The 27,754-nt window shown below is 42.2% G+C and overlaps 1 protein-coding gene across 1 annotated transcript in view; it reads left to right on the top strand.

The window, feature by feature from the left end:
- The first annotated feature begins 5,084 nt into the window (after window positions 1-5,084).
- The window catches only part of vps8 (VPS8 subunit of CORVET complex), a 171,908-nt gene continuing 149,238 nt past the window's right edge, over window positions 5,085-27,754 (top strand). The window contains exons 1-2 of the mRNA XM_070977476.1: window positions 5,085-5,242; window positions 21,488-21,556. Of these exons, the coding sequence (XP_070833577.1) occupies window positions 5,171-5,242; window positions 21,488-21,556 (141 nt within the window). The 5' untranslated portion in view covers window positions 5,085-5,170. The remainder of the gene's footprint in view (window positions 5,243-21,487; window positions 21,557-27,754) is intronic.

The following is a 27,754-nucleotide window of genomic DNA, read 5'->3' on the forward strand; positions in this document are numbered from 1 at the left end:
CCAAATGTTAATCTTTTTTTAAATTAGTATTTTATTGAGTTTTTGTGGACACATCGTCACATTTTAAATTACTTCAATATGTATAAAAGTGTGTAAACATTGTATCAAGTGTTAATTAGTTATTCAGTCATTAGTTAGGCTATATATTTTGTTTGATTTTGAATGATTTTGTTTCTCTCTCTTTTGTTTCTGAAACCCCACTAATTTGTTTTCCCCTTTTCAGCTGCTGAAGGCCGGTGGTGGTGACGGTGCCTGTGACTGGTGGTGGTGTCCTGTTTTGTGTGCTGTGCTCCCCTGGGTCTTGGGTTAGTTCACTGTCTGTCACGTGTGTGTGTGGGTGACTACCTTCTCATATTTTGTTTTGCTCACTCCCCCTTCACTAGCACTCGGCCACCCAGAAGCCACAGCTCCTGATTAGGTCCCTGTTTCCCCTTCCTATATGAATGGCTCTGATAACTTTTAAAATTTATATTTAATAAAAGTGACTTTTTAAAACTTGGAATCACGTCTCTGCCCCTGAGTAAAACAAACTGGTGTGTCAGTAATTCCCTTGGGGAAATTCCCAGGGTGGTGTTGTCGTGCAACTGTCTAGATTATTGAAGTGTGTACAGACATACATATAGTATTATAATCAAATATCTCACCCTACCCTCGCCACACAGGGATGCAGTCTCTGCTGTGATTTAGGACTGTAGATCTTGTAGTAAACTGTGAAAGCTAAATTAAGTATGCCATCAGTTAATCAGTAATTCAATTCAATTCAATTCAATTTTATTTGTATAGCGCCAAATCACAACAGAAGTTGTCTCAGGACACTTTCCATATAGAGCTGGTACAGACCAAGCTCTTTTATCTACAAAGAAACCAACAATTCCCCCATGAGCAAGCACTTGGCGACAGTGGCGAGGAAAAACTTCCTTTTAACAGGCAGAAACCTCGAGCAGAACCAGACTCTGGGTGGGCGGCCATCTGCCTCACCCGTTTGGGTGAGAGAGGAAGAGCAAGAGAGGGAGAGGGAGACAGACAGACAGACAGACAGACAGACAGACAGACAGACAGACAGACAGACAGACAGACAGACAGACAGACAGACAGACAGAAATGCAGTCAGAGAGAGAGAGAGAGAGAGAGAGAGAGACAGAGAGACAGACATGCAGTCATAGTAACAGTGACAGTGGATGTAATAACAGCAGTAGCAGTTGCAGTGGATGTCAGGCAGGGCCAAGGCAGGAGATGCAGCTGAAATCCACAATCCAGATTCAGCCACTGTCCATGGGAACCTGCAAGACGACAAAGCACAGAGACTCCGGGGAAGGAGCTAAGTTAGTAACACGCCGTGGTAGGACATGAGAGCGTGCGGATGGAGAGGGACAGAAGGACAGAGGAGCTCGGTGTATCTTTGGATGTCCCCCGACAGTCTAATCCTATAGCAGCATAACTAGGGGCTGGTCCAGGACCAGCCTGAGCCAGCCCTAACTATAAGCTTTATCAAAAAGGAAAGTTTTAAGCCAACTCTTAAATGTAGAGACAGTGTCTGCCTCCCGGACAAAGACTGGAAGATGGTTCCACAGGAGAGGAGCTTGATAGCTAAATGCTCTGACTCCTGTTCTGCTTTTTGAGACTTTAGGAACCATAAGTAGACCTGCATTCTGGGAACGCAGTGTTCGAGTAGGGCAATAAGGTACTATGAGCTCTTTAAGATAAGAAGGTGCCTGGCCATTTATGGCTTTGTAAGTAAGGAGGAGAATTTTAAACTCTATTCTAAACTTTACAGGGAGCCAGTGCAAAGTGGCGAGTATTGGAGAAATATGATCTCTCTTCCTGGTTTTTGTCAGAACACGTGCTGCAGCGTTCTGGAGCAACTGGAGAATATTCAGCAACGAATTTGGGCAGCCTGATAGTAAAGAATTGCAATAATCCAGCCTGGAAGTTACGAATGCATGGACTAGTTTTTCTGCATCATTTTGAGACAAAATATGCCTGATTTTTGCGATATTACGTAGGTGAAAAAAGGCAGTCCTTGAAATTTGTTTTACATGGGAGTGAAAGGACATGTCTTGGTCAAAGATGACTCCCAGATTCTTTACAGTGGTGCTGGAGGCCAGCGCAATGCCATCCATAGCTGCTATGTCATCAGAAAGTGACTTTCTAAGATGTTTAGGGCCTACCACTATAACTTCAGTTTTGTCCGAGTTTAGCATCAGAAAATTGCAGGTCATCCAGGTCTTTATGTCATGAAGACATGCTTGTAGTCTAGTTAACTGACTGGTTTCTTTCGGTTTCATTGATAAATATAGCTGGGTATCATCTGCATAGCAATGAAAATTTATTGAGTGCTTCCTGATAATCTTACCTAAAGGAAGCATATATAAGGTGAATAGAATTGGTCCAAGCACAGAACCCTGCGGAACTCCATAGCTGACTTTGGTGAGCACAGAGGAGTCGTCATTAACGCGTACAAACTGAGAGCGATCTGACAAGTAGGATTTAAACCAGCTTAGCGCAGTTCCCTTAATGCCAATGAAGTGTTCCAGTGTCTGCAATAGGATGCCATGGTCAATGGTGTCAAATGCAGCACTAAGATCCAATAAGACTAGTACAGAGACAAATCCTTTATCAGATGCAATTAGAAGGTCATTTGTAACTTTAACCAGTGCTGTCTCTGTGCTATGATGCACTCTAAATCCTGACTGGAAATCCTCAAATAAACTATTATTGTTTAGAAAGTCGCACAGCTGATTGGCAACTGCTTTCTCAAGAGTTTTTGAGAGGAAGGGAAGGTTGGATATTGGTCTATAGTTGGCTAAAACCCCTGGATCAAGAGTAGGCTTTTTCAGTAGCGGTTTTATCACAGCTACTTTAAAGGACTGTGGTACGTAGCCTATTGATAAAGAGAGATTGATCATGTCTAATACTGAAGAGTCAATTAGAGGTAATACTTCTTTAAACAGCTTAGTCGGGATAGGATCTAAAATACAGGTAGATGATTTTGATGATGAAATTATTGAAATTGGTGAAGGTCAACAGGAGTAAAACAGTCTAAAACTGCGACAGACTGAGTAACAGTTTCTACGTTTTCTGTGTTTGAAGACAAAACAGTACCTGTTATCGGCAGGAGTCGATGAATTCTGTCTCTAATATTTAGAATTTTATCATTAAAGAAGCTCATGAAGTCATTACTGTTCAGAGCTAAAGGAATACATGGTTCAACAGAATTATGGCTCTCTGTCAGCCTGGCTACAGTGCTGAAGAGAAACCTGGGATTGTTCTTATTTTCCTCTATTAGTGCAGAGTAATAGGCTGCCCTGGCACTGTGGAGGGCTTTCCTGTATATTTTAAGACTGTCTTGCCAGGCGGACCGAAATTCTTCCAAATTGGTAAAACGCCATTTCCTTTCTATTTTCCGTGAAGTTTGCTTTAATTTGCGGGTTTGAGGAGTATACCATGGAGCTAACCTCCTCTGTTTAATTTTCTTCTTTTTTAGGGGAGCAACAGAGTCAAGTGTCATACGCAACGATCCTGTAGCACTATCAACCAGGAAGTCAATCTGGGAGGGACTAACGTTAGCATAATACTCCTCTGTTGTATTGAGACATGGCATTGAATTAAATACTGATGGGATCATATCCTTAAATTTGGCTACAGCACTATCAGACAGGAGTCTGGTATAAGAATTTTTGCCTACTGGCTGGTGGTCTGGTAATATGAATTCGAAAGTTATTAAATGATGGTCTGATAAAAGAGGATTCTGTGAGGAGACTATTAAGTCTTCGATTTCAATGCCATATGTCAGAACGAGGTCGAGGGTGTGGTTAAAACAGTGAGTCGGTTCATGTACATTCTGGCGGAAGCCAACTGAGTCTAATACTGAGATAAACGCAGTGCTAAGGCTGTCATTATCAACGTCGACATGTACATTAAAGTCACCTACAATAATTACTTTATCTGCTTCAAGAACTAAACTTGATAGAAACTCCGAGAACTCAGTAATGTGTTTTCTTTAATGCGCTATCCTGTTAGCTGTTGTACTACTGTTTTGTTAGATAAGATTTGACTTTATCGATCCCACACCAGGAAAATTTTGTCGTTACAGTCAGCAAGTTACAAAAAGCAAGCACAGTAGCATGAAGAGGTCAAAATAAAAATATAGAAGTATACAAGATATAGAATTAAAAAAAACAACAACTATGTATATGTACATTTGTACAGATTATTAAAAACAGTTAATGCCAAAGAATCCTAGTGCCATAAAAGTATTGTTGCTAGTAGTCTTCTGAGAAAACTAACTACTGAGAAATACTAGTGCACCTGAGAAAATACTATTTCACCTGGGAAATGCTAGCTCTATGTATATGCACAATTATATATAGTTTATGAAAATACAGTTGCCAATATGGATAATAAATAGTGTTATTGCACAGTTGGGTGAAATATACAACTTAGAAATTGTGAAATTGCATCAGGTGAAATGGATAAATGTGAGCAGATTAGAGCAAATATTAGCCTTGATAAAAAGTAGTGCAAATCAAAAACAGGTTTATGATGTAGAATTTAGAAAGACAGCATCAACAAAGAGCTACATTACATGATGCATTAAACAGTCTGACAGCTGTTTGGATGAAGGACCTGCAGTAGCATTCTTTCTTCCAAACTGGATGCAGCAGTCTATTACTGAGGGAGCTGCTTAAGGCAGTGTCGAGTATGTTTAGAAACTTTATTCTGAAAATTAAACCGGAACGTGTTATTAATGTACTTCCTGCCAGAAGTGTCACAAAGTGGACTCCCTAAAAACTTGGTATTTCGCCCGGGTACCGTGTTTTACGGCTTGTGCCACACAGATTACTGCGTAACTGCTGCGCTCTCTCGTCGGCGCACATTTGGTACGCTAACAAAACCGTAACATCAACATACATTAAACGTCCGGGAGACCTTTGGCCTAATTGTAACTTCAAACAAAACACTTTTTAAATAAAAAGTATGGGCCTTCCTCATTTGTACAAGACTAACATAATTCATCTTCCATCGTGGAGCACTGCTGAAGCGGTAACGTACCTCCTTTAAAGCATACGTCCTGAAAAACACGCCCATCCGGATGAAGTACCACTTTTTTTGACGAGCAGGCCTGACAAAAAGATACACAGGCGAGCCCGTCGTCCATATCAACCGAGAGATGACGGAGTCTCCAGACGCCCGCAGCCTACTCTCTGCTTCATCCCAGCTCAACCTGATGGATGTGGATGCGGTAAGAGACTTAATACTTATTCTAATGTAACAGCAATGGACAACATGGAAAATGAATTATGTGCTGTGCTGTGCTTCCGCATCAGTGTTATTTTTCCGGCATTGATACACTGTGAGAAGTGGCACTGCACAGCGGCTACTCGAATTCTGGTCTTACACACTACTTTCCCCTGAGTCCATAGGAAAAACACGTTTTTGTAAATAACGAACTCAGCATTACCTCATGACAGGTCCCAAATCAGGCCCCGAAGCGCATGTCTGATTGTCTCGAAGCTGGTCACTGTAAGGAGGGCAGCTTCGAATTGGAGAGTGAAGTAGTATGTTAAGGCTTGGTTCTGTGACTGTATCAACGGATTTATTTATTTATTTTTAATTTCTTATTGCATGTTAACTTAGACTGTCCTGAAGGCTGAACGTCACCACGTGATACGTACCATGCAGCTCACAGCGCATAAAAGCGTATCGAAACATTTTTAAACAAGAAATGTTGGCGCCAGTTGTGTCTCGGGCATCGAATTAAAAATGTGTTCTCTTCCAGTAATTTTCAGAAAAATGACACTAATGGTGCTAATTCACGTCCGTGGTGTCCCGGCGTCGTCCCTTCACGTTATGAATTACCCACAATCACGTGGGCACGGCCAGTGTTTTTGTAGAAGTCTGTTCCCCGTGGGATAATGTTCCCCTCCCGTCAGAATTATGTTTTCTATAGTGTCACACCATCTGGTGCAGATTAAAGTGGAAACACTCTGACACATCAGCGGCACTGTACGCACGGTCTCATACTGCTGTGTTGGTGTTGTCCCTGCAGCATCATAATTACGGTTCTCCAAGAGCATCATTACAACCGATCAGTCAAGCTGTTTTGATACCAAAGTTTTGCTACATGGTGAGGAAGAACAGTGAAATACCCTTATGGGAGATGGTAACCTTACGAACATATGGTGAACGTTGTGAAACGGTGTAATTTAACCTGAACCCAACCAAGTAGTTTTGTTGCCTAAGCATAACGAAGTGCAAAAGCACACAAATTCAAGACTGGCCAAAGGGCAGGCATGTGGGATGCAGTTCTCTTAAAATGAAATCCCTTGACTGATTTACATTTGACAGTGACGACGAAGAAGTTGGCATCCGATTCACAGCCTCAGATTGGAATTTTCCGGTCCACCTTAAAAGTGTCATAGCGCCTGTAGATGGCGGTATTCAGTCGTTTTCCTAATTCATGAACTGAGAGCATGAAACATTGAGGGACGATGAAATGAGAATCAATCCTAGATTGCAACGGTATTTAAATCATCTAAAAAAACAGGATTTTATTTATTTTAATTGTAGATCTACTCTCCAATATGTGTAACTCACAGTAAAATGTAAATGATGTATTTCTATGTCTTTTTCTGATCCACATCACATTAGACCTGTTCCTGATATAAAACCACAAGACTTATACTCCTCAAATCTGGACTAGATTATTAAACAGAGTCTATACATTCATAAAAACACAGTTTCTGATTTGTGAAACCTCTATTCTATTTGTGAAAATGCAAAAAAGGCGCATTTGACTGCTTTTTTTCTCATCTAGACCACATTAGACCAGGTCCAGGTCTGGAACCGCTACACTTAGGCTCCTCAAATCTGCACTGAATTATTCTACAGAGCCTAAACTTTCATAAAAAAACAGTTTCTGATTTGTGAGACCTTTATTCTATTTGTGAAAATGCAAAAAAGGCGCATTTCACTGCCTTTGTTTCACCTAGACCACATTAGACCAGGTCCAGGTCTGGACCCACTACACTTAGACTCCTCAAATTTGCACTGAATTATTCTACAGGGTCCATACATTCATAAAAACACAGTTTCTGATTGGTGAAACCTTTATTCTATTTGTGAATATGCAAAAAAGGCACATTTGACTGCTTTTTTCTAATCTTGACCATATTAGACCAGGTCCCAGTCTGGACCCGCTACACTTAGACTCCTCAAATCTGCACTGAATTATTCTACAGGGTCCATACATTCATAAAAACACAGTTTCTGATTTGTGAAACCTTTACTCTATTTGTGAAAATGCAAAAAAGGCGCATTTCACTGCTTTTTTCTAATCTCAACCACATTAGACCAGGTCCAGGTCCACAACCGCTACACTTAGTTGGGGTTGCATCACTTATCCGTTAGGGGAGATGCTACCATGTTAATTCATAAGATTATTTTTTCCAGCTGTGCAATGTCATTGATGTATGATCAATGTGACTTTTCTGTTTATACACTGGAATTATTTAATTATTTAAATATTTGCACGAAGTTGCACTTTTACACTTCTTTATTTTGCACTTCTTATGTAAATGCTGTGTGCAAAGCTATGTGAGCTTTAAGTTTGAATAAAGCCACAGCAGTTACATATAACTGAAGTTGTTGTCACACATTTTCCTTCTTTCTTTAGAGGAGCAGAATAGTCGTTGCACAGTGAACATGGTGTTTTTAGATGTCAGTATTAAGTAAATTACATCCATAAATGTATTACTAACAACTTTTAGAGTGACAAACAGAAGGTATCGGTTCGGATCGGCTGATCCACAAGGCTACAGTATCGGTATCGGATGTGAAAAAGTGGTATCGAGCCATCCCTATCCTAATCTCAACTAGGCAACCACTTGCTCTAGAATATCAGAGCAACAAGGATTGGGCTAACTAGTACCTCCATTCTGGTCAATTACCTGTGTTTATGGAACCTCCACAGTGTTTTTGTGTCCAAGTAGTGAGAAATATAGAAAACAATTTTTGAAATTGGTCCAGTCTTGAGCGAGAGAGCTGCAGTTGGCAGCCATGAAATGGGTTGCAATATAATTCCGATGAAGAAAAAAAATTATCGAATGTTTTAGCGCATTTTTTATTGATATTGATGACGTCTCTGTCGCGAGACATATCACTATCGTTTTATCGCCCAGCCCTACTATCATGTTTGTGTTTTTTGTAGATGTCAAGTCTACCTGAGTTTCTGCTATGTTTACAAAACACTGCACATATTTGAAAACATTTTATTCACCAGAAGGTGAATCAACTTGTGAACTTCCTGGCACTAAACCTGCAGAAAAAAAGTTCTCTGGTTTCTCTCTGTTTACATTTTTATACTTTTATTTACATTTATTATTTGAGTGTTTTCCATGCCTGTGTTGATATTTCCTTTCCTTTCTGCCTTGATAGCTGAGGGGATTATAATCAGAGGAAGGTTAAATTTAAAATAAAAATGTTTAAATTTAATGTATTTTTCTCCTGGTCTTTATTTTAAATAGGAAATAGGAAATAAGAAATATCAATAATTATCGATATCGACTGATATAAAACACTTATATCGTGATACCGTTCTCAGCCATATCGCCCAGCCCTATACGGGCCTATGCAAAATCAATTTTAGTTTGTCCCAAATCAACACAATTTAAGATTTTGCACAGAACACATATATCGCCTAACCACAGACATAATTTTAATCCCACTTTGTCTCCAATGTTACTTAAATGTAAAACAGAAATTGGTACTCTAACTCATTGTCTTTGGTCATGCCATAAGTTAAGACATTGGGTCTAATGTCTTAACAGAAATTGAAAAGATACTGGGACTGAAACTAGAGATGGACCCAATGTCTCTTATTCTAGGTCTTCCTGCTAGATTTGTAATGTTAACAAATCAGAGACTGTATTGTATTCTCACATGTGCAGCAAGGAAGAATATTCAATTGCAGTGGATTCGTGAGGAACCGTTAAGGGCTGGCATAAGGTACTGTTTGATTTAGTGCCTCTGGAATACCAATGCCTGAGGGGATTATATTGCAACCCATTTCATGGCTGCCAACTGCAGCTCTCTCAGCTATCGCGAGACATATCGTTATAGTTTTATTGCCCAGCCCTAGGCCCATATATCTTCCCACTCAATATCATTAATTGTACCAGAAAGTTCCTTCTCTCATTTTTCTTTAAGCTCTTGTAAAGAGTGGAACAGCATGCATAGCTCTGTAGGCTAGACTGATAGACATTCTCCCAACTGTTCCAAAAAGCACTTCCTCAAAGGAAGATAAGTCAGTGTTACCGTATAATGTCTTATCTGTAAGTAACAAAAGAAATCATGTCTGGGGATATTGTATTTCTCAACCATCTGACCAAACGACATTAATAAATTATCAGGAAACAAATCTTTCAATATGTTAATGCCAGAATTACCCCACAGTCCAAAGTCAGCATCAGTTTTAACCTCTTCTCAAGTCTACACATTAATTGCCATGCTTTAATTGTGTTGAGTGTATGATGGCACTGGCACATAGGTCTTCAAGGATGGCTCATCACTTTTTTCTACATCTCTGTAGACGAGTGCCTATGGTTTTTGCACCACTGATGCCTGACAGTGGATGCAATAATAGTAGTAGAAGTTGCAGTGGATGTCAGGCAGGGCCATTCAGGAGACGTAGCTGTAATCCACATTCCAGATTCAGCCACTATCCATGGGAACCTGCAAGATGACAAAGCACAGAGACTCCGGGGAAGAAGCTGAATTAGTAACATGCTGTGGCAGAACATGAAAGCATGCAGATGGAGAGGGAGAGAAGGACAGAGGAGCTCCTTTGTAGTGTGTAGAGTTAGGGCTGGGCGGTATACTGGTTTACACCGAATACTAGTATTTTTGTTGTGATATGAATTTTAATATACCGCCACACTGGTGTATGTGATTGCACAATGTCCGGAACTTTGCGCTGCGGGACACTGTTTCAGACGGCACTGTTTTCAATTTTACGCTTCTAAACAGGCATGGTGCTGGGGATGGTGAGAGTAAACAGAAGTGCTCAGGATGTGCCTGATTTTTGCAATGTTACGTAGGTGAAAGAAGGCAGTCCATGAACTTTGTCTTATATGGGAGTGACAGGTGAAACCATCATGTGATTGGATAGCAACTCCAATCACATGAGTGAGTGATCATGTGATTGGATGACAACTCTGCTGCTATTGGTCATCATTATAATAATAATAATAATAAATACATATTAAATTCATATATTATATAATAAATTAATATATTAAAATAGTTATTATATTGTTATATTTATGTATATATAAAATATAAATGACATATATATTTTATTTGATTGATGATTCATTGATTTATTTGGCGATCCACCTTCTACACTACCACACAGTAGAACACAAAGAACACAGTTGACAGAAACATTTTGAAAAAAAGTCTTTAATGATATCATGACACACACATTTACAAGGATCAACCAAGGAAATTCAGTGACTACTGGGGAAAAAAAGCAAGTAAATGTGCAGAGGGGTTCACTGATAAGAGTCTCTGGGTTGGGCGATGCCGCTGGTCCATGGTGCATGAAAAAGAGTCTAAGGCCTCTGGAAATGCTTGTTTGCTTCTTTGAAGGGGACTCGATGCGAAGCCTCTTGCGGTGTGTCGCCACATACTTTGGGTCGCTCTCAAGCCGATCTTGCAGTGTCTGGCAGAGTTTGGAGAGCTAGGACACTCCTTCTTGCTTCCAGCAGCTGTAAATACAGGTATTAATATAATATTAGTACTGCTAAGAAACAATAACACATGATAACATATGTGAGCATGTTTGTCAAAAACAATGCAGATAATAAATAAAATTCAGCCCATTTTTACATTGTTGTGAAAATAAAGCGGCATTCATGTAACTCTTACCCGCTTCCTTCTTTGTCTGCTGCGAACTGAAATCTTCACAATTGCTGCCTGAACTGAAAGAGCTGGCTGGGCATACCTGAAGCTCCTCCACACCATCTCATAATATGTCTTACAGGCTGCTGGAAGAAAATATATATTGGTTTGAAATAATTTAGACAGGCTTCAGTAAAAACAACAACAAGAAACAACAGAAAGGGTTTAAAAGACTGCTGTCCACACCATCCATGTCTGGACTCCCAGTTAAAGTCGCCATCAAATATGACGTCACTGTTTCGTTGTGGGGCGAGTTTAGTCTGTAAAACATAAAAAGTATAGGTCATGCAACGTTTACGTTTACTTATATTTTGCAGAATATTTCCTGTGTATTTTATTAACTAACCCCTGCTCAGGTTCATATCGCCTGTCGTGTCCGTCACTATTGTGCAGACGTCGCACCTTTTCCTTTAAAATACAAAATACATTGTAATGTTAAATGTAACGTGAACGATTACCAAATGTTCGGAACGTAGTGCAATAAGAATAATAAAGGTTTGGTGCCCTAAAAACTGCACAATGTGGTACTAAATGCTAACGTTACTTACGTAACTTACGCACCCGTCTCTTCGTCTCCGCAGCTGCAGTTCGGTCAGGCTGCTCCTCCCGAGCGAGCAGTCTGGCTTTTATCACGGTCATTCTCCTCGCCAACTGCGCGATCAGCTGAGTTAGCAGTGGAGACAATCCACTGAAGACGCTCAGCAGTTTCTTCTCTAAATTGTTTGGACTTTCTGGATATGGTCGCTCCGCAGCCAGGCTGTCCACTCGTCGCAGAGGAGTGCCTTCTGGGATGAACTGAAGAGGACGTCCGGCCATAGTATGAACAGAGTTAAAGTTTAGCAGGACGCAAAACGTAACTGTTCTAATCCAAACTCGATTCGCGTTCACAGACGCGCCGAGGTCGTTTTCTGCCGACGTCATTGCGTCAGAGAAGGCGTCCAATCATATGCGAGGTCGCGCTCTCGGAATTTCTCGCGAGACCATTTTTGTTGCGTAAATGAAAAACATGCTGTTATTTTGTTAGGTACTTTGATTTTCTAAATTGATTTTCTAAAGTGACATCATTGAAAATAAAAAAAAGAAAAGTTACTTTGGTGTATTCCCTTTTTATTCCTACTTAAAGAATCATCAGTGGACTTAATCTGCTGGAATTTTGCAAGCTAATCACACAAGCATTGTTCATCTGGTGTTGTGGTGGCAAAATTTTCACAATTTTGATTTAGCAATTTAAGTGGAAAATTAAAGACCTTTGAGAGTCAGGACACTTATCCTGTATGTAACCTATAAAATTATTCAAACACACTTTTAAATCCTCATGAAAAAAAAAAAATCTTTGTATTCTGTAGTCACAGAACACACACACACACACACACACACACACACACACACACACACACACACACACACACACACACAAAATCCCAATGTGCATTTGTATAGCTTTGCAGCATTTACATTTGCATTTTAACACCTCATGGTCACAGTGGCTGAGGGAGAACTTCCACGGCAATTTACAGTAACGGAAATTGACGGAAATGTGACTTTTCATGCAGTGTTTCTTAAGAATTTTTGAGAGAAAATGAAGGTTGGATATCGGTCTATAGTTGGCTAAAACTCCTAGATGAAGAGTAGGCTTTTTAAGTAGAGGTTTTATTACAGCTACTTTAAAGGACTGTGGTACGTAGCCTGTTGATAAAGACTGATTGATCATGTCTAATAAGGAAGAGTCAATTAGGTGCTTTAACTTATTTAAGTGGGCAGATGAGCTGAACACCTACTTCTGTAGGTTTGAGGAAACATCTGCCCCTCTCCCAGCTGTATCCGCACTGCAGCAGCCCTCTTTTAATCTGCCAACATACTGCCCAAGTACCCCACTGACCCCCCCCCCCCACAGTATTCAGCTCACCGTCACCAACGCCACCCCCCACTGCTCCTCCCAGCCCCCCATCCACTTCACAAGACACTCAGCCCCCCTGCTCCAACTTGTCCCTCACACCTCTGCAGGTGAGGAATCAGCTCAGGAGGTTAAAAATCAGGAAGGCTGCAGGACCGGATGGCCTCAGTCCCAGGCTCCCCAGATCCTGCTCTGATTAACTCGGGATCGTTGGACATCTGTTCAACCTGAGACTGGGAAGGGTGCAACGCCTCTGGAAGACGTTCTGCGTGGTACCCGTTCCAAAGACCCCACATCCTAAGGACCCTAGTGGCTACAGGCCGGTGGCACTAACATCACACCGCATGAAGGCCCTGGAGTGGCTGGTCCTCCCAGCATCACAACAGCTGACAGGAAGAGGCTGGACAAACTCATCAGGAAGGCCAGCTCTGTCCTAGGATGCCCTCTGGAACAGGTGGAGGAGGTGGGGGAGAGGAGGATGACAGCCTAGCTGTCCTCCATGACAGTCAATGACTCCCACCCCCTCCAACACAAGGACCACACATCCCAAGGACCCTAGCTGCTACAGGCCGGTGGCCCTAACATCCCACCTCATGAAGGCCCTGGAGCGGATGGTCCTTGCCCACGTGTGCCCCCTGGTGAGCTCGTCCATGGACCCGCTGCAATTTGCGTATCAGCCTGGCATTGGAGTGGATGATGCCCTCATCTTCCTCCTCCATCGAGCTCTGTCTCACCTGGAGTCGCCTGGGAACTCTGTTCGGGTCCTTTCCCTGGACCTCAGCAGTGCTTTCAACACAATCAGGCCAGCCATCCTGAGAAACAAGCTGGAAACATGCTGGATAGTGGACTACCTCTCTATCCACCCACAGTATGTGAGGACACGGGACTGTGTGTCAGGGACTGTCCTCTGCAGTGTAGGGGGCCCCCTGGGTATGGTGCTGGCACTGTTCCTCTTCACCCTCTATACGGCTGACTTTTCCCACCTGTCACCCACCTGCCACCTGCAGAAGTTCTCTGATGACTCTGCCATTGTCGGCCTCATCACAGATGGGGACGATTGGTCATACAGAGGGTCTTTTGGGGTGCATGGGGCTCTCCTGAAGACCTATGACTGTTGTAGCCTCTGCCATTTTCTACGGTGTAGTCTGCTGGGGGAGCAGCATCACAACAGCTGACAGGAAGAGGCTGGACAAACTAATCAGGAAGGCCAGCTCTGTCCTGGGATGCCCTCTGGAACTGGTGGAGGAGGTGGGGGAGAGGAGGATGACAGCCAAGCTGTCCTCCATGACAGTCAATGACTCCCACCCCCTCCAACACACACTCACTGCACCAAGGAGCTCCATCAGTGACAGGATGCTACATCCAAAGTGTGTGAATGAGCTGTATCGCAGGTTATTCCTTCCTGCAGCTGTCAGACTATACAACAAAAACTGCCCCAAGTAATCAGTGTAATGATCTGTGCAACAACCTGTGCAATACAGCCTGTTACTGTACATAACAGTCTGTAAATAGTATTTACAATTTTTTTTAGGACGATGTTTCTTCTTATCTCACTCTTATGTATATAATTGTTGTTTTTAATTTGCATGCACTTGTTTGACTACCTACTTTATTGATGCTGCTGTAAATTGGAATTTCCCCTCGCGGGACTAATAAAAGATTATTGAATTGAATTGAATTGAATTGAATTAAGCAGCATAGTTGGGATGGGGTCTAGAATACAGGTTGATGATTTTGATGATGAAGTTATTGCACTTAGTTGGTGAAGGTCGACAGGTGAAAAAAAGTCTAAAACTGTGACAGGTTTAATCACCTTTTCTACGGTTTCTGTGTTTGAAGACCAAACAGTACCTGTTGACGGCAGGAGCTGATGAATTCTGTCTCTAATAGTAATAATTTTATCATCAAAGAAGCTAATTTACTCATTACTGTTCAGAGCTGGACATCCTGTTTGCACTGGACATGTGGACATTTTTTACTTTAAACTTTTAACTCTTTTCTAACTCTTTATTGCATGCCTTTTACTTAAAATTTGTGGAATATGCTGGAACTTGTTAATTTCCCTTGGGGATGAATAAAGTATCTATCTATCTATCTATCTATCTATCTATCTATCTATCTATCTATCTATCTATCTATCTATCTATCTATCTATCTATCTATCTATCTATCTTCTTTTTAGGGGGGCAACAGAGTCAAGTGTCATACGCAGTGAACCTGTAGCACTATTAACAAGGTAGTCAATTTGGGAGGGTCTATGGTTAGCGTAGGAGTCCTCCGTTGTATTGAGACATGGCATTGAATTAAATGCTGATGGGATCAAAAATATAAGAGGATAGGATTCTGTGAGGAGACTATTGAGTCTCTAATTTCAATGCCATATGTCAGAACAAGGTCGAGGATGTGGTTAAAACAGTGGTTCATATACTTTCTGACGGAAGCCAACTGAGTCTAATACTAAGATAAACGCAGTGCTACAGTTCTTCCCCAACAAAAAAACTCTTCTCAAACAATAAAGTATCCCCGGAAAAAAACATCTTGGAGTAACTTCTGTTACTGGTTAATCAACTACATCCATGTATAAGTACAAGACTTAGACTTATACTTAGACTTTAGTGATTCCAATTTGGGAAATTCTTTTGTTGAAGCAGCAGGTTAAACCTAGACATAAACATAAAAGATATATACAATAAAGAAGAAAAAGGATAGGAATGAAACTAAGAGAAAAGAATGTTCCTAAAAATAATAAAATACAATATAACTAAGTATATAAACAAAGAATAACAGTCATTCTTAAAGAGAGAGTGAGAACCAGAGCTGGAGCAGTCTATTGGAGAAGGAACTCCCCTGTCTGTCTACGAGGTGGTAAAGAGAATGTTCAGGGTTATCCATGATAGATGACAGTCTGTCTGGTGTCCTCCTCTCCACCACCTCCTCAAAAGTGTCTGATTTGCAGCCAGTAATAGAGCCAGCCTTCCTGATCAGTTTGTTCAGTCTGTCGGTGTCACTGGTTCTGTGCTGCTCCCCAGCACACTGCCGCAAAGAAGAGTGCACTGGCAACAACAGACTAATAAAAGATCTCCAACATCTTGCTATACACTTTGAATGATCTGAGCCTCCTCAGGAAATAGAGTTTGCTCATCTCCTTCTTGTAGACAGCATTGATGTTGATTTTCCAGTTCAGTCTGTTGTCGAGTTGCACTCCGAGATATTTGTAATCCTGGTGTAGAGAAAAGGAGACAAAACAGTCCCCTGTGGCACTCCTTTACTACTTTCCATGGTCTCAGACAGAACACTGCCCAGTTGAACAAACTGTGTTTGTCTGTCAGGTACTCCGTAATCCAGGAGATTGTGGGTGCGTCGACTCCCATCACTCACAGCTTCTCACCAAAATACTGGATGGTATTAAAGGAAGTTATTCTCACAATGCTGCTGCTACAAGCCAGGTGGTGGTGCCAGGAGCACGCTGCAGCAGATGTATGATGCTGTTGTTTACGCCCAAATGAGGTTGTAGAGAGTACAGTTATGATTTCACCTGCTATCGGAGGTGGGCCAGGACCAGCCTCTCCAGCACCTTCATCATTAGTGATTTAAGGGCAACTGGTGAGTAGATGTTAAGGCCAGATGGAGACTACTTCTTCAGAACCACGCAGGACGTCTTCTACAGGACCAGGACTCTCTGCAGGCTCAGGTTGAAGAGGTGTCCCATGATCACGAACAGCTGGTTGTCACTCTGGCACTGTATGCATCCTTTGCACTAGCATACAGCAAAGGGTGAAGTTTTCTATTTTACATGAGTGGCCAGGGGTTCTCTAAAAATGCAGCTGTGGACTGCTAATGAGCTCTGCTGTGTTGTCTTGGAAGTGTTGTTTTATTTTTCCTTGGACCCTTTCAAGGAGGTGAGGGTTGACAAAACAAAACACTATGAGAATTGCCAGTCCTGTTTCTGATTTTGATGATTGAAACTGAAAGATCAATTTTTTGTTTTAGAATTGAAGTGTGACACTCCTACTATTTACTGATTTCTTAGCCAGAGATCTAAATGCAGGTCACTGTTCCTTTTGAAACACAAGCCAGTTGAGCAGTCTTTGTGATTAATTGCCTGCCATCCCATGCCCCAGCAATGAACCCACTTTCAAAGTCACATAGATCTTTTCTCTTGCCATTTTGACACGTGATGTTATGTTTCTCCTCTCATTTCAGGTTTTGCCTTTCATTTGTTACTCCTCTTTGTGGTCTTGTCTCCCTTAAAAAATTTGTAGCAAAGGTGGATTGGTCCATCCATCCATCCATCCATCCATCCATCCATCCATCCATTTTGTCCCGCTTATCCGGGGCCGGGTCACGGGGGGAGCAGTCTGAGCAGGGACGCCCAGACTTCCCTCTCCCCAGGCACTTCCCCCAGCTCTTCCAGGGGGATCCCGAGGCATTCCCAGGCCAGCCGAGTGACATAGTCACCCCAGCGTGTCCTGGGTCTTCCTCGGGGTCTCCTCCCGGTGGGACATGCCTTGAACACCTCCCTAGGGAGGCGTCCAGGGGGCATCCGATAAAGATGCCCGAGCCACCTCAGCTGACTCCTCTCGATGCGGAGGAGCAGCGACTCTACTCTGAGCTCCTCCCGGGTGACAGAGCTCCTCACCCTATCTCTAAGGGAGCGCCCCGCCACCCTGCGGAGGAAACTCATTTCAGCCGCTTGTATCAGGGACCTCGTTCTTTCAGTCATGACCCAAAGTTCATGACCATAGGTGAGGGTAGGAACGTAGATTGACCGGTAAATCGAGAGCTTCACCTTTTGGCTCAGCTCCTTCTTCACCACGACAGACCGGTACAGCGACTGCATTACTGCAGCCGCTGCACCGATCCGCCTGTCAATCTCACGCTCCATCCTTCCCTCACTCGTGAACAGGATCCCAAGATACTTAAACTCCTCCACTTGAGGCAGGAACTCTCCTCCAACCTGAAGGGAGCAAGCCACCTTTTTCCGGTTGAGAACCATCGGACCAACCTCGGACTTGGAGGTGCTGACTCTCATCCCAGCTGCTTCACACTCAGCTGCGAACCGCCCCAGTGCATGCTGAAGGTCCAGACAATATCTCCCGGGTGACCCGGTCATATGTCTTCTCCAAGTCCACAAAACACATATAGACAGGATGGGCATACTCCCAGGCCCCCTCCAGGATCCTTGCGAGAGTAAAGAGCTGGTCCGTTGTTCCATGGCCAGGACGGAATCTGCATTGTTTCTCTTCAATCTGAGGTTCGACTATCGGCCGAACCCTCCTTTCCAACACCTTGGAGTAGACTTTACCAGGGAGGCTGAGTAGTGCGATGACCCTGTAATTGGCACACACTCTCTGGTCCCCTTTTGTAAACAAGGGGACCACCACCCCAATTTGGCACTCCCTAGGCGCTGTCCCAAACTTCCACGCAATGTTGAAGAGACGTGTCATCCAAGACAGCCCCTCAACACCCAGAGCCTTCAGCATTTCTGGATGGATCTCATCAATCCCAGGGGGTTTGCCACTGCGGAGTTGTTTAACTATCTCAGTGACTTCCACCAGAGTAATTGATGATGATCCCCCATCAGCTTCCAGCTCTGCCTCTACAATAGAGGGCATATCGGTCTGATGCAGGAGTTCCTCAAAGTGCTCCTTCCACCGCCCGACTACCTCCTCCGTAGAGGTCAACAGTGTCTTATCCTTACTGTAGACAGCTTGGATGGTTCCCTGTTTCCCCCTTCTGAGGTTCTGGATGGTTTTCCAGAAACACCTTGGTGACGACTGAAAGTCGGTCTCTGTGGCTGCTCCGAACTCCTCCCACACCCGCTACTTTGCTTCCCCTGCCCGTTGGGCCTGTCGGTACCTTGCAACTGCCTCTGGAGTCCTCCGAGATAACATATCCCAGAAGGACTCATTCTTCAGTTGGACGGCTTCCCTGACCACTGATGTACACCTCGGTGTTCGAGAGTTACCGCCCCTTGACGCACCCATGAACTTTAGACCACAGCTCTCCACTGCAGCTTCAGCAATGAAAACTTTGAACATCGCCCACTCAAGTTCGATGCCCCCAACCTCCACAGAGATGCCAGAAAAGTTACATCATAGAAAAATTATAAGAATATAATGGGAATTATACAGGCAGTGGTGTGTCTCTATGATCCTCTCGCTCCTCCGCTACTACATCTACTTTTCACTTTGATCATGAAGAATGACACTGCTCTATAGATTATATAAGAAGACACACAACATGCAGAGTTAGGGAGGGAAACTGCACACGCCACGCTTCTGTGAAATTCTTCTCCACATTTGACCCATCCTTGGTCAGTCCTTCCTCCACGGAAGATCAGGAGCGGTGGGCTGCCAGCCGACCGGCACCTGGCGACCCAGTCTCTTTTGTCACCTTTGGTCAGACGGGGATGTTCTTGCATGTTTTTAGTGGAGGTTTTTTCAGGAGGAAACCCCAGGTGAACATGGGGAGAACATGCAAACTCCACACAGAAAGGCCTCTTTTCTTGAGCAGCAGGCACCGAAGGCATGGTGGAGGACACACTCCCAGCGCCCACAGTGGGAATCAAACCGGGACCTTCTAGCTGTGAGGCGATAGTGTTGCCACTATTCCACCGTGCCATCACAGAAGACAATGTAGTCTAGAATTGAGTATTCATAGTGTGTAGTTACAGCGCCATGGATGTATCAATACATAACACAGTTCAGCTACAGATTGCAGATAGATTCTAACTTGCACACACCCCAGTCAGATAAAGGAATACTGACCCTGTCCACACCTGGCAATAACATGCATCTTGGGTGATATGATCACAAGTGGAATGCCAAGACACTGTTATTACATGTCACCAGATTTGTTGCACATGGGCTAACAGCTAGCTAAGAGAACAAACATTTTTCAGGAACAAATATACATGTACAGGCTATTCCAGCTGTTGAGATTGGCAGGACAAAACCATTTGTGAATGGCAAATGAGTATAGGACAGGACAGAAAAGGAACTTGTACTCGAGCAACATTAATCAGTGTTCCTCTTTATTTTTTTAAGTATTGGTGCACTGTAGGGCTGGGCAGTATACTGGTTCAAACCGAATACTGGTGTATATTTTTGTTATGATATGAATTTTTAATATACTGCCACAATATAACGTTATGTGATTACACAACGTCTGGAACACTGCGCTGCACGACCGTTTCAGACGGGGCCATTTTCAATGTTGCGCTTCTAAACAAGCATGGTGCGAGGCGTGGTGAGGTTAAACTGTAGTGCTCTGGTGTTACGTTACTGTGAAGATGGATGGGACAGACATTGAAAGTTCCGAAATCGAAGCTGCAGAACTAGCAGAACATGATGACACACAAGAACTTGTGCCAAAAAGAAGAGCTGTGTCTGTTGTTTTTTTGTCGGGCTAAAGTCGTCGCCGGATCTGCAACACAAGCAATTTGCTTTAGTTCAGATGGTCAATGCTCATGCTATGAAGCACCAATCCTAACATGTAGCATATCAGAATGATGGGAAGAATCTCAGCTAAAAGCCTCTACCAAGCATTGCAACCCAAATGAAACATAATTCATACAGAAATAAATTACATGCACATGTAACAGAAGGACAAAAATAGCGTATGTCCACTCTACAGCATCTGCTGACTTCACCACTTCACGCAAACCATACAAGCCTGGTATCATATGAAAGCAGAGAGTCTGCTGATCACGAACATGTATGCCTCCTCACTGTGCGATGGAAACTCTGCGAGCTAGCAGCCAAAAAGTAGCAGAAAAAAACTTTGCTAAATCATAAAGTATGTCTAACCTTTGCTGTTTTGTGGTCAAAAGTTATATTCCAGCCTGAAAAAAATTAAAAGCTAATGTCTCCTCCTATAACTCTGTGTTAGTTTGAGATCAATCATGACGGTCCTAGTTGTTTACATAAAGAGGAGGGGGTTTCTAGAGTGGAGGGAGCACTCTTCATGCAATAACCTATCTCTGGGCTTACTTCCTTCTGGATCGTCATTGGAGTTACTATGGTGAATTTGGGTGCTGCCCCTCGGATCTCTTGACTCTGACTGGTCAATAGAAGTGTCGATCATCAAAATAGACCAACTGGTTGCTGAGCTATTGACTGGTCTAACTGCACAGTTAATTTCACCCTTCCATCTCATTTACACATGAATGAGCAGAGTGAGGATACTGCCGACCAGCCTGACGTGTTATTTTACTGTTTTATTTGCATTTCATCCTTTTATGAGAGATGAGAACAATAGCAAGCAGAGAAAAAGGATGAAAAAGTATTTTCAACAGAGGAGTTTGTCTGTATGCTTGGATGAGATAACGGTACTCTGCCCAGATGAGCACCTGGATATACCTGTGTTAAAACATCTGTCAGCTCAGCTCAGGGAAGCTAACTCTCTGCTTCCAAATTACCAGTCGTTGCTAAGTCCTGAGTCTGTGTAGATTAGATCGATGGTCACTTAGGTGTAGTGGTGGAGTGGTTTCCATTGTTAAATGGAGAAAAACACATGAAGGACATGCTGGCACTCAGCCAGATGAAGGATATTTGAATATACACACCACAAAGAAATCACACAAAATATTGTTTTCTAACTGGGTTTTTGTTGTACTTTGGCTCTCAGATTGACGATAAGGAGTTTGACATTCCCCAAGTGGACACGCCTCCCACACTGGAGAGCATCCTCAACGAGGTAAAGTATACGTTGCTTTTTGACTATTATACTGAACTATTCTGCATCACAGACTGTCAACAGTATAACGAGAAATTTTTGAAAGGAATTGTAATCGGCTCATCAGAGACACTGTTTTGTGCATTATATATATTTTATGTAAATGGTAAATGGACTATATTTATATTGCGCTTTTCTATTCTGACTACCACTCAAAGTGCCCTTACAACAGAAGTCTGCATTGACCCGTTCACACAGACATTCACACAGTGGTTAAGCCACCTGCTCATTAGGAGCGTTATCCATTCACACACATACAATAGCAATAGCACATTGGGAGCATTTTGTGGTCTTACTTCATACTTGGTCATGTAGACTGCTGGGATCAAGGATCAAACCACCGACCTTTTGATAAGTGGGCCACCACTCTATCTCCTGAGCCTCAACTGCCATAGTATAGTAGTTGTTCTCTAAATTAAGATAAGATAAGCCTTTATTGATTCCACACTGGCGAAATTCAGTTGTTACAGCCAGCAAGTATTACAAAGAACAAGCACGGTGGCCTAAAAGGGGCAAAAAAAGTGTACAGTGTTCAGAGTACAGAAAATTCAATTATTAAATGGTTTGAAGTGAACATACTCTACCATACTTATTTGATCATTTTTTTCTTTTACTTGGGACTTCCATACAAACAAAAATAACTGCCTCACATGAGATACCTATGTTAAGAAAAAAGGCTTAAAACAGTAAAATTAAGTGTCTTTCAAAGTGAAAGCTTTAAGGTTGGTACATTGTCACCACCAACTGTTGTCTCATGAGAAAGTAGTAAATAGTCCTGCAACCCAAATCGTGGTAGCTGGATTGCATCATGCTACCTGCCCAAAATAAATAGTAGAGACACCAAATTCAACACAAAACACCACCAAAATGCTGCGGGAAATGAAAACTGCATGGTCAAAGTATTGGCACCCCTCCACAACAAGTGTCTTTTGTACTGATAAAAGCACATTTCTCATTGTTAGAATCTTGTGTTAAGGTGTAAGGGAAATTCCCCTTGTTGCTTGTTGAGAGTTGCTAATTCTCTGAAGAATTAAAGACTCGGTGTGGTGAATCAGGTCTCTTAAATACATGCAGCATGGAGGGAAGACTCATGCAGAGTGTTCTCTGCAGATCTCCACAATGTCTTGGCTTTTATACTGTTAGCAACAAAAGGACAACTGGTGATCACACACACACCTGGTAATCATAAATCTTTCCTTCAAGAGCAATGACCATTTGGGGGAGTTCACTCATCCTGTTTCTTAGGGTTTATACTATACCATAAACTCCTCAGGTACAATGAATTGATTGATTGATTGATCCTCTTTCTCCCCTCAGTGACAAAGGGCCATAAAGAGTTTTACAATTCATAGACTGATTCCCAGGATTAGTAAGTCATCTAATTCTTGCATGAAAAACCACATTTATGACCAGTAAACCCCCACGAAGTTTGCTGATTATCGGCAATTTACGGCAATTTTATGGGGAACTTCGCCAGCTCTGAATATCGTCGGAAATGAACCATCTGCCGGCGGGGGGCGTGGTTATTCACGCATTCGCGAAGGTGCGAATAGCTCTAATTAGCACATGAATGCTACTGACGTTGATCTACTCAGGCTGGCCTGCTGGCTTCACAAACAACCATTGGATGATTCCACAGGCATTTTAAAAGGAAGCCATCATGTGATTGGATAGCAACTCCAATCACATGAGTGAGTGATCATGTGATTGGATGGCAACTCTGCTGCTATGGGTCATCTGTGTGCCACAAAAAAAATGAATAAAAAAACAATAATAATAATAATAATAATAATAATAATATATAATAAATTAATATATTAAACATAATTATTGTATTGTTATCCTTATGTAAATATAAAATATAAATAATATATATATATTATTTGATTGATGATTCATTGATTGATTTGGTGATCCACCTTCTACACTACCACACAGTAGAACACAAAGAACACAGTTGACAGAAACATTTTGAAAAAAGTCTTTAATGAAACCGTGACACACACATTAACAAGGATCAAGTAAAATCAATGACTGCTGGGGAAAAAAAGCAAGGAAATGTGCAGAGGGGTTCACTGATCAGAGTCTCTGGGTTGGGCCATGACGCTGGTCCATGGAGCATGAAAAAAAGTCCAAGGCCTCTGGAAATGCTTCTTTGGGTCATACTGAGTTGGCGCCTGTCACTTTGAAGGGGACTCGATGCGAAGCCTCTTGCGGTGTGTCGCCACATACTTTGGGTCGCTCTCCAGCCGATCTTGCAGTGTCTGGCAGAGTTTGGAGAGCTAGGACACTCCTTCTTGCTTCCAGCAGCTGTAAATACAGGTATTAATATAATATTAGTACTGCTAAGAAACAATAACACATGATAACATATGTGAGCATGTTTGTCAAAAACAATGCAGATAATAAATAAAATTCAGCCCATTTTTACATTGTTGTGAAAATAAAGCGGCATTCATGTAACTCTTAACCGCTTCCTTCTTTGTCTGCTGCGAACTGAAATCTTCACAGTTGCTGCCTGAACTGAAAGAGCTGGCTGGGCATACCTGAAGCTCCTCCACACCATCTCATAATATGTCTTACAGGCTGCTGGAAGAAAATATATATTGGTTTGAAATAATTAAGACAGGCTTCAGTAAAAACAACAACAAGAAACAACAGAAAGGGTTTAAAAGACTGCTGTCCACACCATCCATGTCTGGACTCCCAGTTAAAGTCACCATCAAATATGACGTCACCGCTTCATTGTGGGACGAGTTAAGTCTGTAAAACACATAAAGTACAAACATGTCATGCAATGTTTATATTTACTTACATTCTGCAGAATATATCCTGTGTATTTCTGTGTATTTTATTAACTTACCCCTCAGGTTCATATCGCATGTTGTTTCCGTCACTATTGTGCAGATGCCGCACCTTTTCCTTCAAAATACAAAATGCATTGTAATGTAATGTTAAATGTAACGTGAACGGTTACCAAATGTTCGGAACGTAGTGCAATAAGAATAATAAAGGTTTGGCACCCTAAAAACTGCACAATGTAGTATTAAATGCTAACGTTACTTACTGCGACTTACGCACCCTTCTCTTCGTCTCCACAGCTGCAGTTCAGTTGGGGCTGCTGCTCCAGAGCGAGCAGTCTGGCTTTTTTCACGGCCATTCTCCTCGCCAATTGCGCGATCAGCTGCGTTAGCAGTGGAGACAATCCACTGAACGCGCTCAGCAGTTTCTTCTCTAAATTGTTTGGACTTTCTTGATATGGTCGCTCCGCAGCCAGGCTGTCCACTTGTCACAGCCAGAGTGCCTTCTGGGATGAACTGTCGACGACGTCCGGCCATTGTATGAACAGAGTTAAAGTTTAGTAGGACCCGAAACGTAACTGTTCTGATCCAAACTCGAACTTAAAGAATCATCAGTGGACTTACCCTGCTGGAATTTTGCAAGCTAATCATGCAAGCATTGTTCATTTGGTGTTGGGGTGGCGAAAAATTGCAAAAAATTGTGACCAGTGTCCAAGAACTATAGATGCTTTAATTTTCACAATTTGATTTAGCAATTTCAGTGGAAAATGAAAGGCTTTTGAGAGTCAGGACTCTTATCCTGTATGTAACCTATAAAATTATTTAACTTTTAAATCCTCATGAAAAAAAAAAATTCTTTGTATTCTGTAGGCACAGAACACACACACACACACACACACACACACACACACACACACACACACACACACACACACACACACACACACACACACACACACTCACAAAATCCCAATTTGCATTTGTATAGCTTGCAGCATTACTTTTACATTTTAACACCTCATGGTCACGGGGGCTGAGAGAGAACTTCCACGGCAATTTACAGTGACGATAATTGACGGAAATGCTACTTTTCATGCAGTGATAGGATAGGTTATAGGTAGTCAGACTTCAGCTCTGGTAGCACTCCTGACAAATTCTATGTTCTAAAGGACAATAGGCTCAAGTTGACTAACATTACAGTTCAATTGATTTCTATGGAAGGCATGATGTTTTCTCCTCGGATTTCCAAATATTTCAATAAATGTGAAGGGATCTGGGAAAACCAGTCACATGTCGAAATTTTACCTTTTGGAGATGTTAATATCACATAGAAGCTGATTTCAAGCTCTTTTCAAATCTGTGTTTTTCAAAAATGTTTTCATTATTTTTATATCTGGTGTGTATCAAGTATTATGATCACTCAAAGTCATGACCAACTACCTTAAAATCTCTCCATCTCTGAAGCTTCGACATTTCTCGCTGTGTATCTCGTAGCATCTGACTGACTTGTCAAAATAATGTTTTGATGCATAGCTCACATAAGAACGGCACGAAAATGTGCATTAGTATGACTTCATCTTCATGTTACATGGTTTGCTATGCTTAGGTTGACCAGATGGCCTGCTTTGTGCAGGACAGTCACGCATTCCATTACTTTTGAGTATAATATACTGTGTCTACGATCCTCATTATTACCCGTTTCTTTGTGCTTCTTTAAAAGAGCTTGAACAGTATATCTTGAAACTCCAGTCTGCTTTGAAATCTTTGGCTGGGAGAGACCTTGCTGATGCAGTATACCTATGTTGTGTCTTGTTGCTGTGCTCAGTCTTGCCAAGGTGTATGACCTGTGACATGAAACTGTCTTCCACAACCCCACCTACAAAGCAGAGTTTGGCTGTTCCTCACCCAGTTTTAAGCCTCCTACACAGCTGATTCTGTTTCAGTTAATGACTGTGTTTCAACCTTCATGTGAAATTGATGATCATTAGCACCTGTTTGGTATGATTGGTTATCATACACCTGACTGTAGTCCTACAAAATCCCTGATTTTGTGCAAATGTGCCTGTAAGAATTGATGCTGGTTTGAAGGCAAAGGGTACTCACACCAAGGGCTCTATTTTCGACTCCGCCACCGGCACGGCGCAGGCTGCGCACCCTGCTCAGTGGTATTTTCGTGCAGTGCAGGCAGGCGCAGCTGGTGTGATTGGTGAAGATTTGACTCGGCTGTGTCAAACCCACTCCACGCCTTCTCCCCTCCCTCTTTCCCAGTTGCGCCGCTGGGTGGGACTGAGATGAGAAGGGGGAGATGATGCGCCGGCGATGCAGTGCACGAAAATACCAAAGTCTGCGCCACCACGCCCCATCGGCGAAGCAGACCAGACTTTGTGCCATGCAGGCGGTGGAGTCGAAAATAATCTAATTTAGATTTTTCTTTTGTTTGCTCACTTCATTTTGTATATTGATAAAAAATAAGCAATTATTATTTATATTTTTGAAAGCATTCTTAGTTTACAGCATTTTTTTAGCACCAGCCTAAAACTTTGGCACAGTACTGTAGATATACACCAATCAGGCATAACATAATGACCACTGACAGGTGAAGTGAAGAACAGTGATTATCTCTTCATCATGGTACCTTTTCGTGGGAATAATTTTGTTTTCAGACACAACTGTGTTTTTTCCTATTTAAATGCATCGCTCATACCTTTGGTGCAATGGTTACATTATGTGTCCCAATTACCCAAGTGAAATGAATTCATGCATAACATTTGTTTGGTTTGTTTGCTGTGTTGTCGTTGTCCTGTCTAAAGCTTGCATGCAATAGGTCCACGTTTTCAGAATTGTCTGAAAAAAATGTTTAACTGAATTTAACACAGAGTTTCGTTAGGCTATGCCTTGTCCAACACCACTGGCAATACGCCAAAGGGTGCTTGCACTCTGACAGGATCGGAACAGGATGTTTTGGGTCATATAGAAATGTCCTTATTTTTTAAAGGAAAGCACTGTTGTTTTCAATGAAAACAACATTAAATTAATCAAAAATATGGGGTTTTGATATGGAGTAGACATATGCAAAAGGGGCCTTGCGCACAAGACATTTAATCATCTTTTTATGTGCCTGAAGTGAAGCTGACAGCCATAAAAACGTTGGACAGCAGGGTTGACATATCTGAAGTCTGCAAGTGGGCGTCATCTACTGAGGCCGCCTCTGACACGAGAGAGAACTAGAGGGGCTGGAGAATTGATAAGACACATTAACTTCCCAATACAAGCAGCAACAAGCTAAGCTAGATGACCTTGAGGCCCGCTTACATAGGCAGAATATTCGTGTTGTCGGAATTAAGAAGACGACAGAAAA

This window comes from Chaetodon trifascialis, chromosome 13 (genome assembly GCF_039877785.1).
Source record: "Chaetodon trifascialis isolate fChaTrf1 chromosome 13, fChaTrf1.hap1, whole genome shotgun sequence".
In the NCBI taxonomy this organism is placed as follows: Eukaryota; Metazoa; Chordata; class Actinopteri; order Chaetodontiformes; family Chaetodontidae; genus Chaetodon; species Chaetodon trifascialis.